At 36.4% G+C, this 17643-nt stretch overlaps 2 protein-coding genes across 6 annotated transcripts in view; one reads left to right on the forward strand and one right to left on the reverse strand.

The window, feature by feature from the left end:
- The window catches only part of tfb1m (transcription factor B1, mitochondrial), a 31696-nt gene extending 28927 nt beyond the window's left edge, over nucleotides 1–2769 (forward strand). For all 3 annotated transcript variants that reach the window (XM_073869753.1, XM_073869755.1, XM_073869754.1), the window contains exons 7-8: nucleotides 2–129; nucleotides 2457–2769. In XM_073869753.1, coding sequence (XP_073725854.1) covers nucleotides 2–129; nucleotides 2457–2730 — 402 coding nt within the window. In that variant the 3' untranslated portion in view covers nucleotides 2731–2769. The remainder of the gene's footprint in view (nucleotide 1; nucleotides 130–2456) is intronic.
- Nucleotides 2770–3355: 586 nt separating this feature from the next.
- LOC129418114 (rho guanine nucleotide exchange factor TIAM2) overlaps nucleotides 3356–17643 on the reverse strand; it is an 89688-nt gene continuing 75400 nt past the window's right edge. For all 3 annotated transcript variants that reach the window (XM_055173030.2, XM_055173029.2, XM_055173031.2), the window contains exons 17-27: nucleotides 16846–16914; nucleotides 16063–16188; nucleotides 15351–15459; nucleotides 11296–11475; nucleotides 10448–10566; nucleotides 10233–10341; nucleotides 8819–8880; nucleotides 8397–8493; nucleotides 8224–8305; nucleotides 7988–8145; nucleotides 3356–4671 (exon numbers count right to left, since the gene is read on the reverse strand). In XM_055173030.2, the coding sequence (XP_055029005.2) occupies nucleotides 4046–4671; nucleotides 7988–8145; nucleotides 8224–8305; nucleotides 8397–8493; nucleotides 8819–8880; nucleotides 10233–10341; nucleotides 10448–10566; nucleotides 11296–11475; nucleotides 15351–15459; nucleotides 16063–16188; nucleotides 16846–16914 (1737 nt within the window). In that variant the 3' untranslated portion in view covers nucleotides 3356–4045. The remainder of the gene's footprint in view (nucleotides 4672–7987; nucleotides 8146–8223; nucleotides 8306–8396; nucleotides 8494–8818; nucleotides 8881–10232; nucleotides 10342–10447; nucleotides 10567–11295; nucleotides 11476–15350; nucleotides 15460–16062; nucleotides 16189–16845; nucleotides 16915–17643) is intronic.

Genomic DNA, 17643 nt, shown 5'->3' on the forward strand with positions numbered 1-17643 from the left:
GGTGGATGTGGGGGTGGTGCACTTCACTCCGCTGGCTCAGCCCCAAATTCAGCAGCCGTTCAAGCTGGTCGAGAGGATTGTCAGGAACGTCTTCCAGTTTCGGAGGAAGCACTGCCGCAGAGGACTTGAGTAAGCACTTTCCAGATATTTCATTATCAAATGTTTCTTAAAACTCTTCCCACTGTAATTACATACAGAAGTCCCCCTGTAGTCAATAATTGTATAATTTAAAAGTCATCTTTCAGGATCATAATAGCATGTTAAAGGTTTTCCTGTGACAGGAACTTCTTTATGCTTTAAAATAGTTTGAATGTAACTCTACACCCATGTCTCATTTAGTATACGCAGATCAATTAATATGCAAATGAGTTCCCACCTCCACTCAATCACACACGCTCAGATGCCGCATTTAGCTGATGGTTTTGCAATGCACTTAATCGCACCGGCTCGGACCATAGATATGTGTGTACATAGATGCTGGATTCAGCTGTTCCAGACACGTAGTTCCAAGTGATGCACTCAATCGCACCAGCTCAGACCATAGATATATGTGTACATAGATGCTGGATTCGGCAGTTCCAGATATGTAGCTAATGGTTTCACAATGCACTCAATCACACCAGCTCAGACCATAGATATATAAGTACATAGATGCCACATTCAGCAGTTCCAGACACGTAGCTGATGGTTTCATAATGCACTCAATCGCACCAGCTCAGACCATAGATTTATATGCACATAGATGCTGGATTCAGCTGTTCCAGACACGTAGCTGCTGGTTTCGTAATGCACTCAATCGCACCAGCTCAGACCATAGATATGTACATAGATGCTGGATTCGGCAGTTCCAAACACCCCTGGTTCCACATGATGCACTCATCACACCAGCTCAGACCATAGATATATGTGTACATAGATGCTGCATTCGGCAGTTCCAGACACATAGCTGATGGTTCACAATGCACTCAATCGCACCAGCTCAGACCATAGATATAAATGCACATAGATGCTGGATTTGGCAGTTCCAGACAGGTAGCTGATGTTTTCGCAATGCGCTCAATCGCACCAGCTTAGACCATAGATATATATGCACATAGATGCTGGATTTGGCAGTTCCAGACATGTAGCTGATGGTTCACAATGCACTCAATCGCACCAGCTCAGACCATAGATATAAATGCACATAGATGCTGGATTTGGCAGTTCCAGACAGGTAGCTGATGTTTTCGCAATGCGCTCAATCGCACCAGCTTAGACCATAGATATATATGCACATAGATGCTGGATTTGGCAGTTCCAGACATGTAGCTGATGGTTTCACAATGCACTCAATCGCACCAGCTCGGATCATAGATATATGTGTACATAGATGCTGGATTCGGCAGTTCCAGACACATAGCTGATGGTTTCGTAATGCGCTCAATCGCACAAGCTCAGACCATAGATGTAGATGTACATAGATGCTGGATTCGGCAGTTCCAGACACGTAGCTGATGGTTTCGCAATGCGCTCAATTGCACCAGCTCAGACCATAGACTTTTATGTACATAGATGCTGGATTCAGCAGTTCCAGACACGTAGCTGATGGTTTCGCAATGCGCTCAATCGCACCAGCTTAGACCATAGATATATATGCACATAGATGCTGGATTTGGCAGTTCCAGACATGTAGCTAATGGTTTCGCAATGCACACAATCGCACCAGCTCGGATCATAGATATATTTGTACATAGATGCTGAATTCGGCAGTTCCAGACACATAGCTGATGGTTTCGTAATGCGCTCAATCGCACAAGCTCAGACCATAGATGTATATGCACATAGATACTGGATTCGGCAGTTCCAGACACATAGCTGATGGTTTCGCAATGCGCTTAATCGCATCAGCTCAGACCATAGATATAGATGTACATATATGCTGCATTCAGCAGTTCCAGACACAGCTGATGGTTTCGTAATGCACTCAATCGCACCAGCTCAGACCATAGATATATGTGTACATAGATGCTGGTTTCGGCAGTTCCAGGCACATAGCTGATGGTTTTGCAATGCACTAAATCGCACCAGCTCAGAACATAGATATATGTGTACATAGATGCTGGATTCGGCAGTTCCAGACACATAGCTGATGGTTTTGCAATGGGGTCAATCGCACCAGCTCAGACCATAGATATATATGCACATAGATGCTGGATTCGGCAGTTCCAGACACATAGCTGATGGTTTCGCAATGCGCTCAATCACACCATTCAACTGTGTTGATGTGATTGGTCACATGTTTGTGATGGCATCTTTTCGACTTGATGAAAACATACTACTAAAGCAAATCTTTGTTGTTCCTCCTTTTTTGATACACAATAAATGGCTATTTCTACATTAACCTTCTTGTCACTTTTATGGTTCACATTAATTCATAACGTCTGCACGTAATCACGGTTTTCTTCTCTTTCCTGCAGAATGATGTTTCCAGAGTCTCAGCGTCAGGAATTAACAGAAGTGTTGCTGCATCGTGCCGATGTGGATCCCACACTACGGCCCACAGAGCTCTCTATTTCTGAATTCAGAGCTTTAGCAGACGCCTACAGTACGCTGTGTCAGGAGAACCAAGGCCTTGTTGAATATGACTTCAGAGAGGAACTGAGACTCAAACATAAAGCCAAGAAACAGTGGAGCAGCAACAGTAAAGAGATTCACCTTCATAACACGATAGATGAACGTGGTGACCACTAACACAGCAGACAGTGAATTTTCATTGTGCAAGATTGCATTTTTGAAAAAAAAATCGTACTATTTTTGTCTTGTTTTCAGTAAAAAATCTCTAATCTCTTTTAAATTAAGATGCTTTTTCTTGATGAGAAAAACGACCCAAGAAAATAAGTCCAGTCTTCAGACCAAAAAATATCAAATTTAAGTGATTTTGTGCAAAAAACGCAAAAAAATCTGCCAATGGGGTAAGCAAAAAATCTTGAACATATTTTTAAACACTAAACTCAAGAAAAATTCAAGAAAAATTTGCTTACCCCATTGGCAGATTTGTTTTGCTTGCTTTATGCACAAAATCACTTAAATTTGATATTTTTGGTCTAAAAACTAGACTTATTTTCTTTGGTCGTTTTGCTCATCAAGAAAAAGCATCTTAATTTAAGAAATTTTAGATATTTTTACTGAAAACAAGACAAAAATACTAAGAATTTCTTTCCTGAAAATCATTTTTTGCAGTGTGTGTGTGTGCTAATATTAAGATTTATCAGAAAATGGTCGCTCCCCACCATGCTGAAAAGTCCTGCCATTTCAAAATGTTTTTGTATTTATCAAACAACTTTCTCTTTGTAGAAAATAAATGGATTATGTCAAATATTAAAAACTTGTCTCTAGTTTATTTGTGATGGTAAAATGTTTATAAAATCATAAATTACAGTAAAGCATAAAAACTATATACAATTTTAAACAATGCATCGTACAACTGACGATTTCAAGCGGTAAATACCAAATTTATTTTTACACATTTAAATTAAATTGCTTATTTAAAGATTTATAATCTTATGTGGTCATAAGAAAATGAGTTTTACGTACAGTATGTTGTTACAAAGACACTTTTCTCATGTTAAAATCAAGTTTCATCCATCTACCTAGTTATAAAAACATAATCTTATCTTATTAATAAATAAAAGTTTAAAAAAGCAATCCTGAATCAATGCTAAAACACAAGAAGTGTTTGTAGTGTCCTAAAACAAGGCTAAGTTAAATCCTGTAGTAGTTTCACTCTTATTACATCTCCAGTCGAGCATTGCTCCAATAGTGACCGTATGTTTGCGTTTGTGTTCGTGCATCAATCAGTATGCCATAAATAAAGGCATGCGATTTGATTCGCTGGTGCAAAATGTTATATGAGCGGTTCAATAAATGAATCACCCAAAAATACATTTAACACCAACTTTAAGAAAAACACTGGCAGAGCAAATCATAATTTAAATGATTTGAGTTGCTTTCCTCACTTAAATCCCTGGAAAGGCTACATAGACATGAGTTGCTCATATAAAGGATGCTATGAAGTTCCTGCATCACTTTTCTTTGCTTCTGTGTTGTTATCATAAAAGCAGTCCTCATTGACCACAGACGTCAAGCTCTGAACACTGAAGTCAGTCTCTAGTAGCGAGTTAAGGTCCACGTTATTTGCCATCGACTCTGCCGTCGGACTGTCCAAAGAGTGACTGTATCGCCGCATGTTCACGAGCGTCGTCCGGCGTTGTTTCAAGCTACTAGTACTGCCTTTGCCAGGCTTGCGTTTTATTGGGCAAAAGTGAGCTCGTTTTATTGAAGAGTGTCTTTCTGGCGTGTCCACCTCTGAAGTCTCCGGCAGCGCGTGTGGTGCTTGAGATGCTTCTTCGGTCAATTGAAGCCTTTGAAACTGGCTCTCGATTGTGATGGGAGTGTCTTGAGTCTCCTGTCCTCTCCTCTCGCAGCGTTTGTCGGATTCATTAGGACCAGACGGTCGTGTCTGATGAACCGATGGGTCTGGTGGGTGATCCAGAGGAGCGCCGGCACTACTGGTGGTCCCACTGCTTGAACTTGCTGAATCTGAATCTGGAAGAGCTTGCATCAGCATGTCATTGATGGATTGGGAAACGTCATCTGAAGGTTGTCTGCAGAACCAAGAGGCTCGAGAAGAAGCTGTGACACATAAACATAATCACAGATGTCAGGATATTAAAGTAAGAATGTGAACATCTGGTCAAGTCACTCTGCCAACAGTTTCTGTCAGCTTTGATGCCACAGCAAAATAGCATCTAATTATTACAACCGTTTTGCTTTATCATGCTGTGTCTATACAGCATGCAGCTCTTAACACTTTTAATATAAAATCACTTAATGTCACGATGCCTTAAAGGAAAACACCACAGTTTTTTAATATTTTACTATGTTCTTACCTCAGCTTAGATGAATTAATACATCCCTATCTTTTTTCAATGCGTGCACTTAATTTTTGTACAGCATGTCGTGAATGTGTCAGCATTTAGCCTAGCCCCATTCATTCCTTAGGATCCAAACAGGGATAAATTTAGAAGCCAACAAACACTTCCATGTTTTATTTTGAGGTTGAAGTGCTGCAAACTAAGTGCTCTTCCACCATACGATATAGTTCTCATTTTTATCCGCTTAAAAAAAAAACGGTTTATTTTGTGCCACCACATTGCAAAAAATGACTTTCTTTCTTAGTATTTTTGTCTTGTTTTCAGTAAAAATGTCCAAAAATTAAGATGTATTTTCTTGATAAGCAAAATGGCCTAGGAAAATAAGTCTAGTTTTTAGACAAAAAATATTAACTTTAAGTAAATTACTGCTTAAAACAAGCAAATGAATCTGCCAATGTAATAAGAAAAAAATTCTTTAAATAAGTTTACTTTTTTCATAAACACTTAATTCAAGAAAATGTTTCTTATTCTATTGGCAGATTTTTTGCTTCTTTTAAGCACAAATTCACTTAAATTTTATATCTGTTGTCTATAAACTAGACTTATTTTCTTAGGTCATTTTGCTTATCAAGAAAAAGCATCTTAATATAAGAATTTTTAGATATTTTTACTGAAAACAAGACAAAAATACTAAGAAAGAAAGTCATTTTTTGCAGTGCATACTTACTTGTGTAACTACTCATGTAACAGTCTTTAAATAGGGAAAACATGGAAGTGTTTGGTGGCTTCTAAATTCATCCCTGTTTGGATCCTAAGGAATGAATGGGGCTAGGCTAAATGCTAACACATTCACGACGCGCAGTACAAAGATTAAGTGCATGCATTAAAAAAAGATCGGTATGTATTAATTCATCTCAAGTTGAGGTAAGAACATAGTAAAATATTGAAAAATGGTGGTGTTTTCCTTTAAGGCAGGATTTTTCAAACATTTTGTCAACCTAATACCCTTGCCTTAACCCTCCTGTTATGTTCAAATTTTAGCAACACTTTTAATGTTTAATATATACTAAATAACTTCAGATTTAAAATAAAATTGTAGGAAAAACCTTCCTTTTTAATTTTTTTTATATACATAAATTGTTTATTTAATAGATTCCTATGAAAACGTATCTTTTGTAGCATACATTTTGTGTATATTTAGTAAAAAAAAAGTAATAATAAAATAATATATAACACTTATTTTATTTGAGAACAGTTGTACCAGTTTTTCACGTATAAATAGTAAAAAAAACCTCATTAGATCAGTTTTACAGGAACACTGTGTGTATTGTGTGTTAGGGCTGTCACAATGATTAAATAATCATCTCACCGCGATTGTTTGACCTCATCGTGATAATTTCACATCACCGCAATGATTGCACATCTCTTTAAAGAACACAAGGTGGAGCTGCAGTGCCTGTATAAACGAGACCATATCTAATGGCGCTATATGACTTACAGTGTAACGCGACACATTGCAAAGCTATTTGATACAGTGGAAAAACGACAACATTTCAGTTTTTGAAAGATATATTCATTAAATAATTACTTTTATATATATATGTGTTTTGTGTATTAATATTTACTGCCAGGCAGTGTTGGGTAAGTTACTCAAAAAAAGTAATTAATAACTAGTTACTAAATACATCTTCAATCATGTAATTAGATTACTTTACAAATTACTCTCTCCAAAAAGTATTTAATTACTTATTACTAATTACTTTCTAAATCCTATTCAGTACATGATACAAGGCTTGAAATGGCTCAAAGAAATAATACTGTATATAAAAGTACATCAATTATTCTGGTCCCACTTTAGGGTCCAATTCTCTCTATTAACTACTTTTGCCTCAATATACTCCAACTACTGCTTATTAATACTAAAGAAGTTGTTCATTTTAAGTATTGATAGAAATGGGGAGGGTTAAGGACGTATAATAAGGTTTTGCAGAATCAGGCATTGATATGTGCTATTAAGTATTAATAAACATCCAGCATCTCATTAATATTAATGCTAATAATCAACCAGTTAATAGTAAGAAATGTAAACTTAAACCATGTTAAATCCACTATTGTATTATAGTATACATAATTGTTCTACAGTCCATACACAGTATTTAGTTACATCAGAAGTTACTGTAATTAGATTACAACAAAAATAAGAGTAATCCCTTACTTTACTTTTTCAAGGGAAAAGTAATTTAATTACAGTAACTAATTACTTAGTAACTAGTTACACCCAACACTGCTGCCAGGTAAACCTTGCAAAATCTTTAATTTAAATAATCACAACAATGTGTGAAAATTATTTCATGAACAAACAAATGAGAATTAATTAATGAAAATAAAACGTCAACAGACAATTAATCGTCACAATTTATTAGGCAATTAACCGTCAGCCAAATTTCATAAACGTGACAGCCCTACTGTATGTAGTATGTACATTTATATAATTGGCAGACACTTTTATTCAAAGTGACTAAAAGTAACTTACAAAGTCAAAAACTATTCAAAAAAGTAAGTTTAAAAATACAATTAGCATATTTTTGAGAAATGTCAAAGTAGCCTTGAGGTCCATTTGACCCCAAACATAAAAGGAGAGTTAAATTATTGAAGATTGTAAATTAATATTTCAATAACTTAATAGCACATTTGCATGTTTAACTTCAAAAACATAGATTTTTCATCCATTTTAAAGTTTTATCAATAGTATGTTACTTCGTCATTTTTTTTGGTACATACAACGTATCTCAGTTTTCTGATATTATAGTGTTATATAATGGTCACATGACTTTCAAATAAAATATATCTTTTGTGTGGTTTATTTAGATTTTTTTAATTTTAAAATTATTTATATTTTATGATTTAACAGTAATTAATGATTTGTTTTATCAACTCATGAACCACCTGCAATTTCTTCTTGGGAAACATTGCCTTAAGTTGACAGATACCCTGTTTCTATTTTCATCATCCATTAAATAATTTTATTTATGATAGCATGTAGATTTTAGAAATAAAGTGGAGGTCATACTGACCTATCTTAGCAGAGGCCGGCAGAGTCTTTTGGAGGAGATGAAGTTGTTTTTTAAAGGTTTTTTCAGCAGGTTGCTCATTTCTGTGCATGTGTCGCCGCATGTTCTCTCTCAGGATGGAGCGAATCACCTTGATGATGTTCAATTTGCACTCTATGGTGCTGCGAGTGTGAGAATGTGATTGTTAGCTCTATACAAGAAAAAAATCAGATATTAAGTTGAAAATAGGTAATTCCCACCTGCTACACAACTGAAACACCGTCTCAGGTCTGCCCTCTTTTTCTGATTTGGTGTGGATCAACTCCCAGACGCGCTCAGTCTCTGTGTGACGTATGGAAAGGTGAAATATTTCAACATGTGGACACTTTTCATTATTGCTATCGGATTCAAACAGGCCAGGTGTGTTTCTTACCCGCAGTGTTGTTTAGTTTAACCTGAAGCGCTGACAGGGGAATGAGCCAGCGAAGCTTAAATGGATCCTGATCTACGTGGGCTGATCTTGATGTCGGCTGCCACACAAACAAATGCATATGAGGATTATGTCACTATTATTGGAAATAAAAATGGTGGATTTGCCACCATTCGAATCAAATAATGTATGCTTTGCAAGGCTGCAAGTCTATTTAAGCTTAATCACTTAATTCTGCAATCTGTGACTTTGTGATGTCATTCAAAGAAAACATTTATATAAAGTTCTGTAGTACATCAGCATAAAGCCTTTTTAATTTATGATCAGACAGAACACTAAAAAAGGGAAAGGGTAAAATCAAATTAAGGCTATTTTTGTTGCTTAAAACTTTGATGTTGAGGATCCAAAGTAAAAGCCAGACTCACCGTCTTCTTTTTCATTTTGTTGTTGGCTTCCCTGTACAGCAGTATCACAGCTCTCTTGAAAACTAATAAGACAAATCAAAGCCATGCAGATGCAATTTCATTTAGGAAATTCACAAAATTATTTCGTTTTAGGGTGCAAACTTTTGGTAATATAAGCTATAAAGAGCCAAAATGCATTATAGTATTAGTAGGGATGCACCGGAATTTTTAGCTGAAAATGCCATTATCGGTTTCGGTCGAAAGAAAAAAATGTCTGAAAATATAAACTAAAAAGAAAAATAAATGTATTACTTTACTAAAGTTTTGCATATAATAATTTTCTAGAACTTAAAATTATTTAGATAAAATGCTGTTAAATTTTATTCTGTTGCATAAAACTACATGAAGAATATTCAGTTTTGTTTTCTCCATCCAATTTTGGTGTGTTACTTTTAAAAAAGTTTTATTATTTTATTGGTTTGTAGTTGTTTCACAAAATGCCTTCCAGGAAAATTGTATTTTATAAATATATAAACATACAAATATTTTAAATGAAATAACAGACCCAAACAAACAAAACAGCAAAAAAAGTTTCATCCTGTCTTCATTTTTTTGTTTATATAACCTTTAAAAATACCAAATTTTGACCAAAAGCTGAAATAATAGCATTTTTGTAAAGTAATTTTGTTAGAGATCAGATTCAGAACGATTACATACACAGAGTTTAAAATTAATTAAAGTCATTTTGCTTCAGTTTTTTATAAATTGGGTAAGATCGGCATCTAGTGGATAATAGCGGAATTACAGATTACCATAAAAACTCGTCAGGGAAGCATCATTGGCAGGAAAATATTTTCTCTTACTTGACGAGAGATAACGCGTCAATGGCAAGGAAGAGTTAAATTAATTAAAGGTTAATATTAATACAATCATATAAAAACATATATATAATCAGTGATGCGCGGGCTGATCCGAAATGAGCGTGTGCCTGCGGTCACCCGAGGTTACGAGTCATCCAAAAATATTTTGAATGATATTCGTGTCGTGGTCGGTCGGGTCGTTTAAAATACAGATGCCAGTTTTAAACAATAACTATACTTTTAAAAAATGCAGGCCAGGGAGCGGGTCGCGTAAACTATTTATTTTTTATTTTTTGCGGTCCGAGTTGCCGGCAGGTTAGTGGAAAACGTCGGTCGGGTGCGGGTTGTTTATACATTGACCCGCGCATCACTGATCAGTATAGTATAAAAACTGAAGTGGCATGACAAAAGCACTATAATTAGTCACATGTTTTGTCTGTGCACATGGGAAAGCACTATTTCCAGCTCTTTATTTTAAAAATCAAGAAAAACCTAATATTTAATACATTAACATATACACATTTCTTTTGGCACAAGAAAACAAAACGTTATGATGGGAAAAAGCAAACCCTTACCAAATAGAGTCAGCTCAGGATCCTTTTTCATTCGACCCAACGATGGGAACGGGTTGAGCCAGACCACAGAGGAATGCATGAGGAACTGTCCCATAGAAATCTCTGTGACCTGTCAGAAAAATAAGAGCAAGAGAGTGCCGATTATAAACCTAAATGTAATGTAATGAAGTCAGGACATTACTCTGGTAAACCGTGTGTAGTATTTGCAGCCGTACCTCTTTCTCAGTGCTACTTTGTTCTGCTACCAGCTGATCGAATACGGCACCGTAGTCCTCATAGATCTTCTGCATCTCGTTGATGTGACTGGCAACTTTTTCCATTTCCTTCAATGCTTCTGTAATGAAAAACAACTCAATCTGTCTGTTTTAAAGGAAGAGCTGCCCTGTTTCATACCCTGAATATAAAGTAAAAAAAAACTTCACTATTCTAACTCAAGCCATGAGGGATTTGTGTGAAGCACAGATTGCTCCTGCACATTTCCTAACTTGGCACATAAAGATGCATCACGCCAGATTTTATGTCAGTGAGAACAAACACCATTTGGGTGTCTTGTAATCGAACAAGATGTGTAAAAGTTTGAATATGTGCCTGTGCAAATGTGATCTGAGCTACTAAAGAGCTACAAAAGGGAACATTTTATTTAAAATGTACACTCTTAAAAAATGTGGTGTTATTTTCAACCCTACGTTGGGTTAAAAAGGGATGAACCCAGCCCGTTGGGTTGTAATTTATCCTATACTGGGTTGTTTTAACCCATTGTTGGGTCAAATGTAAACATTTTAAGGGTTAATTTAACCCAAAGGCTAGGCTCATCCCTTTTACATTCAATGCTGGGTTAAAAATAACCCAGCATTTTTACAGTCTATCCTTTTTGTTTTATGTTAAAAGGTTACGGTCTGGCATTCTGTAAGGTAAAGGTGCAAGTAAATGATTTCTGTTTTAGTGAACAACTCCTTTCATTCTCCCTGGCAACCCATGCTGTGTGTGTGTGTGTGTGTGTGTGTGTGTGTGTGTGTGTGTGTGTGTGTGTGTGTGTGTGTGTGTGTGTGTGTGTATGATGTACCTGTAAGGTGGTAGTGCTCCTCGCTATCCGTGTCCGTCAGAGATACCAGCTCCCGGAGCAGTAGAGGATATTTCAACACTCTCTGTACTGGTTTGATAAGGTACGACTCTAAAGTGGTTGAGTGCTGCTTAGTTGGATTTCTTGCGTCGAGGAATTCCTTGAAGGATCGGTCGGTTTTTGCTGGAGGAGATGGGGAATAATAAATGCAATCGTCACAAACTTAGCTTGAAATTGTTTGTACCGTCTGCCAGGTAAATGACTTCAGGTGATGCACAAAAGTCATAAAATACAAAGAGGCAGCACAGGCTGACAGGTAAAGTGCTTACAGGCACTGCAGTATGAAAACAACACTGCAGACAATAAACAAATATCATGTTTGTAGAGTATTAACAGTTTTCCAAAGACACTCGCCTGGGTTTTTAATATGTTACAATCTTGGAGCCTATCATGTCAACACAGTTGAATGAATTGATCAGGTAGTTTGAGCACTAATCTGTTAGAAAAACTAACGTGCTGCAAAAGCACAGCATTGGAAAACCAGCAGCTATGCGTCTAGAACTGCCAAATGTGGAATCTATGTACATATACACTCATCTAAAGGATTATTAGGAACACCATACTAATATTGTGTTTGACCCCCTTTCGCCTTCAGAACTGCCTTAATTCTATGTGGCATTGATTCAACAAGGTGCTGAAAGCATTCTTTAGAAATGTTGGCCCATATTGATAGGATAGCATCTTGCAGTTGATGGAGATTTGTGGGATGCACATCCAGGGCACGAAGATTCTCTATTGGGTTGAGATCTGGTGACTGTGGGGGCCATTTTAGTACAATGAACTTATTGTCATGTTCAAGAAACCAATTTGAAATGATTCAAGCTTTGTGACATGGTGCATTATCCTGCTGGAATTAACCATCAGAGGATGGGTACATGGTGGTCATAAATGGATGGACATGGTCAGAAACAATGCTCAGGTACGCCGTGGCATTTAAATGATGCCCAATTGGCACAAAGAGGCCTAAAGTGTGCCAAGAAAACATCCCCCACACCATTACCCCACCACCACCAGCCTGCACAGTGGTAACAAGGCATGATGGATCCATTTTCTCATTCTGTTTACGCCAAAATTCTGACTCTACCATCTGAATGTCTCCACATAAATCAAGACTCATCAGACCAGGCAACATTTTTCCAGTATTCAACTGTCCAATTTTGGTGAGCTTGTTCAAATTATAGCCTCTTTTTCCTATTTGTAGTGGAGATGAGTGGTACCCGGTGGGGTCTTCTACTGTTGTAGCCCATCCGCCTCACGGTTGTGCGTGTTGTGGCTTCACAAATGCTTTGCTGCATACCTCAGGTTGTAACGAGTGGTTATTTCAGTCAAAGTTGCTCTTCTATCAGCTTGAATCAGTCGGCTCATTCTCCTCTGACCTCTAGCATCAACAAGACATTTTCACCCACAGGACTGCCGCATACTGGATGTTTTCCCCTTTTCACATCATTCTTTGTAAGCCCTAGAAATGGTTGTGCGTGAAAATCCCAGTAACTGAGCAGATTGTGAAATACTCAGACCGGCCCGTCAGGCACCAACAATCATGCCACGCTCAAAATTGCTTAAATCACCTTACTTTCCCATTCTGATATTCAGTTTGGGAGATTGTCTTGACCAGGACCACACCCCTTAATGCACTGAAGCAACTGCCATGTGATTGGTTGATTAGATAATTGCATTCATGAGAAATTGAACAGGTGTTCCTAATAATCCTTTAGGTGAGTGTATATATCTGGTCCGAACTGATGTGATTGAGTGGATGCGGGGACTAAATCACATTCATAGATCCACATAATACATACATATATATACATATATACTATATATAAATATATATATATACACTATAGTTGAGTTTTAAAAGTGCAATGAGGGACTTTTAGCGGCATCTAGCGATGAGACTTTGAACCAGCGTCAGCGAACAGTTCAGTCTACAGCTCACCTCTCCCTTTCAAAACGTATAGTGAAGCTACGATAGCCGCCACAGGACAAACACATCATCGTCTGAGACAACATAGTGATAAAATGCACACTATAGAGCACTTTGTCAGTTTAGGGCTACTGTACAAACATGACGGCGACTTCCATGACGGCGACTTCCATGTAGGGTCTGACTAGTAAAACTGCTAGTGATTTTTACATATTTTAATCTTACATATTGTGCCTGTAAACTTGGCAGGGATCTGTTTAAGGAAATGGTTAAATGGCACTACTGTGCATAGAGCATGCATAATATTAAATGTGTAACACTTGTGTCTCATTTAAATTAAGAGGAGCTATTAGAGCGATAATTGAGACGCTCCTCACCCCTGATGAATTGACACTTCAGGGAGCAATTGGCAAGCAATTAACAAGTCGACTCAAAAGTGGTTTTTAGTTTGTGAATGAAAGCCGTAGCACAACAGAAGCAGTGTGTGAGAATATATAATGACATACACTGCTGACAGACTGGATTACATTAGAATACAACACCAGGACAGCGGCTCATCCTGCCGAACCAGCGATACTTAAACACAACATTGTGTTTATTAAACCTATAACTGCTCTCAAGACTCATATCTTACTCATATGACTCATATGTCTCATTCAAATTTGGATAGGTCAACATAACAATCTCATACATTTCATAGCAGACCTACCTAAGAAGAAAAACCAGGCTGATTTATGCATTTGGTAGACGCTTTTATCCAAAGTGACTTACATGCTAATAAAATGTATACCTTGTAATGCACTCACTGTGTGTACCCTGGGTTCAAACCCATGATCTTTTGCGCTGTTAACGCAATGCTTTACTCACTGAGCTATACAGGAGTATAAGTTGCATGCATAAATAAATAATAATTTAATTAATACATAATATTTGAAGATAATAATCAAAAGATAATGCAAAGGTGGAATAAAAGATGAAAAGGAATATGCAGTGTTGGGGGTAACGCATTACAAGTAACGTGTATTACGTAATAATATTACTTTTCTGAAGTAACGAATAAAGTAACGCATTACTTTTCAAATGTACACATTCATATTTTAGTTACTTTTTCAAAAAAGTAATGCAAGTTACTTTTTTTAGTTTAATTAATTAGATAAAAAAATATGTACTGAATTAAACTAAACATAGTCACATTATGCACTTTATGCGTACACCCCTGTGTGGGAACAGTTTAAGTCTTAAACCAGAACTTTTCAGTCATAAAAAACACCTGCAGGGCCTGAAAGAGATCAAGCCTCAGCCAAGAAAAAGTAACGCAAAAGTAACTAAAAAGTATCATAAGCATTACTTTCCATGAAAAGTAACTAAAAAGTATCATAAGCATTACTTTCCATGAAAAGTAACGAAGTAACTCAATTAGTTACTTTTTGGTGAGTAACTTAATATTGTAATGCATTACTTTTAAAAGTAACTTTCCCCAACACTGGAAATATGTGATGCATTTGCTCAATTATTCAGAAGTTAACTCTTTCCCCGACAAGTTAACTCGTCAATTAAGAGAAAACGCTTCCCTGCCAATGACGAGTTTTTCCGGCTTTCCGCAATACTGCTATTATATAACTTATAAAACACGGAAGTATCGCCCTAGGGCAAACAGCTGTCTGTCCGTGTAAGTTTTGAGGATCGCTCTGAATCTGATCTGATCAAAAGTCCTTCACAAAAATTTAATTATCTCAGGTTTTTGCTCAAAATTTGGTGTTTTTGAAGAAACCTACCCCTATTTGAGAGGTGATAAAAGAGAACTAATGAAAATAGGATGAAACGTTTTTTATTGTTGTTCAAAAGCAGAGAGTCTTTTCTTTTATTTGATATATTGTATGTTTATATATTTAAAGAAGAACATTTTCTGGAAGCATTAAACTTTCGTGAAAATTTAGAAAAATGCTGGCGCTGACTGGCAACTTAATAAAAACGCTGGCAGGGAAAGAGTTAATACGAATGTTTACTGTATAGTGATGTGGATGTTGTGTGTAATGAAGAAAGCAGATGCGTTTATTTATTTATGCTGTACCTCGTTCCAGAACCTTCTGCACTTTTATGTGGTCCGCACAAAAGCCGCTGTAAAGTTTGAAGTGCTCGGCGTAATACAGAAATGAGCCACCGAGAGAGAAGAGCACCTTCTGAAAGAGAAATGAAAAAACTAATGCTGAATCATGAAGAAGATGAGAGTATAAAACTACATTACAAAGCCATTCAGTATCGACTCATATAAGTAAACAACACATGTCACCGATAAAGAAAAAACATCTTACAATAGGGCTGTCACAATGATTAAATAATCGTTTCATCTCGATTGTTTGAACTCATCGCGCTTATTTCAGATCACCGCAATGATTGCACATCTCTCTAAAAACACAAGGGGGAGCTACAGCGCCTGCATAAACAAGACCGTATCAATTTTTTAAAAATGTGTGTTATGTGTATTAATATTTGCTGCCAGGTAAACCTTGCAAAAGATTTATTTTAATTATATAGATTTATATAATTATAATTTATAAAAGAATTAAAGATTTAATTATAATCACAACAACATGTGAAAATTATTTCATAAACAAAGAAAAAAATGTATGAGAATTAAATTTCAAAGCAATAAAACAGTCAATTAATCGTCAAAATTTATTAGACAATTAACCGTCAGCCAAATTTTATAATGACAGCCCTATCTTAAAATGATTTCTGTCTCTGTGATTTTCTTGTACAAATGAACTCAATTTGATTCCCACCTTGAACTGCACAGGGGTCTCCAGTGTGCTGAAGTTAGGAGATGAACTGATCTTCTCTTCCAGGGTTTGAAGGAAAACCTTCTGGAAGTCCAACATCTCTGGAAGACTGCCAAACAGACTCTCCATCTGAAGGAACCCAAGACAGTATTTTTTGGTCAAAAACTGATCTTTGCAAAAAATACAAGTTGTGCTGACCTGTCCAAAACTTTTTTCTACAGTGGTTGGCAGACTAACGGTTTTAATTCCTGTCTAGCCTAAGTTAAGAAGAACCATCTCCAAATCTTCATACATTATGTTACACTGGGGTTATACAGCAATGTTTAAACAACACTAAAGACTTTGGCAGTGTTTTTAAAATATTTAAAGGCATTTCAGATGTTCAACTGCTAAGCTTTTCTCTCTGTTAGTCATTTATTTCCACATTATCACCATTATCTTAAGAAGCAGAACTAAAGTCATTTTATTTTTGGTGCTTGTTCAATCTCTGCAAGGGCACACTAAAGTGTCTATTAAGCAGGCTTTAATACGGTTCACACTTTAGCCTGTATTGAGCGATCTCTCCTCTGGGACGTCTCGATTCACGCCAGGGTCAAATTCAGTTCAGCTGCAGTTGTAAAACTGTTAAGTTGAGCTTAACATAAATCATAACCGGGTAAAATGGGGACATGCATGCTTTGCAATGTGGAGGCAAATGAGGCAGAATTTATTATTACAGTGAGCGATTGTGCAAAATTATCCTACACAGACTTTTCAATTTCGGTGTAATATAAAGTCGGGTCTCACCTCGTCTTGGGTGAGAAAAGTTTCCTTCTGCAGAGGCTTCAGGTAAATTTCAAACAGGCAGTTAAGGTCCTGCAAGGTAAAAGATAGAAACACATCATGATCTCTTATTAATTGAACTTCACATCTCCAGAACTCTGCCCCTCATCCAGCCATACAAAACAAAAATACAATAAAAAAAATACTACAGTACTATTTCAGAGGCCAAATTGAGTTCCATAGTGGGATAAAAGAATCCTATGGAAGTCAATGGGGCCTCTGATCGGTTTGGTTACAAATTCCTCTTCCTTTGTGTTCATCAGCACAAAGAAATGTAACAACATGAGAGTCAGTAAATGATGACAGAATTTAAATTTTTGGGTAAACTATCCTTTTAACTCATTCTCCGCCAGCCTTTTTTAAAAAGTTGCCCACCAGAATTTTTGTGATTTTCAGGAAAATTTTCTTCTATAAATATATACACATACAAATATATCAAATGAAAGAACAGACCCTCTGCTTTTAATCAAACAAACAAAATGGGAAAAAAAAGTTTCATCCTATCTTTATTTGTTTTTTTATAACCTCTCAAATATGGGTTTCTTCAGAAAATACCAAATTTTGCGCAAAAAGCTGAAATAATTGCATTTTTGTAAAGGAATTTTGTTAAAGATCAGGTTAAGAATGATTATCAAAACATACACAGAGTTTAAAAGTAATAAAATAAGTTTTTGTTTCAGTTTTTTATAAATTGGGTAAGAGCGCCATCTAGTGGATAATAGATTACCGAATACAGATTACCGTAAAAACTCGTCAGGAAAG

Source organism: Misgurnus anguillicaudatus, chromosome 7, assembly GCF_027580225.2.
Source record: "Misgurnus anguillicaudatus chromosome 7, ASM2758022v2, whole genome shotgun sequence".
In the NCBI taxonomy this organism is placed as follows: Eukaryota; Metazoa; Chordata; class Actinopteri; order Cypriniformes; family Cobitidae; genus Misgurnus; species Misgurnus anguillicaudatus.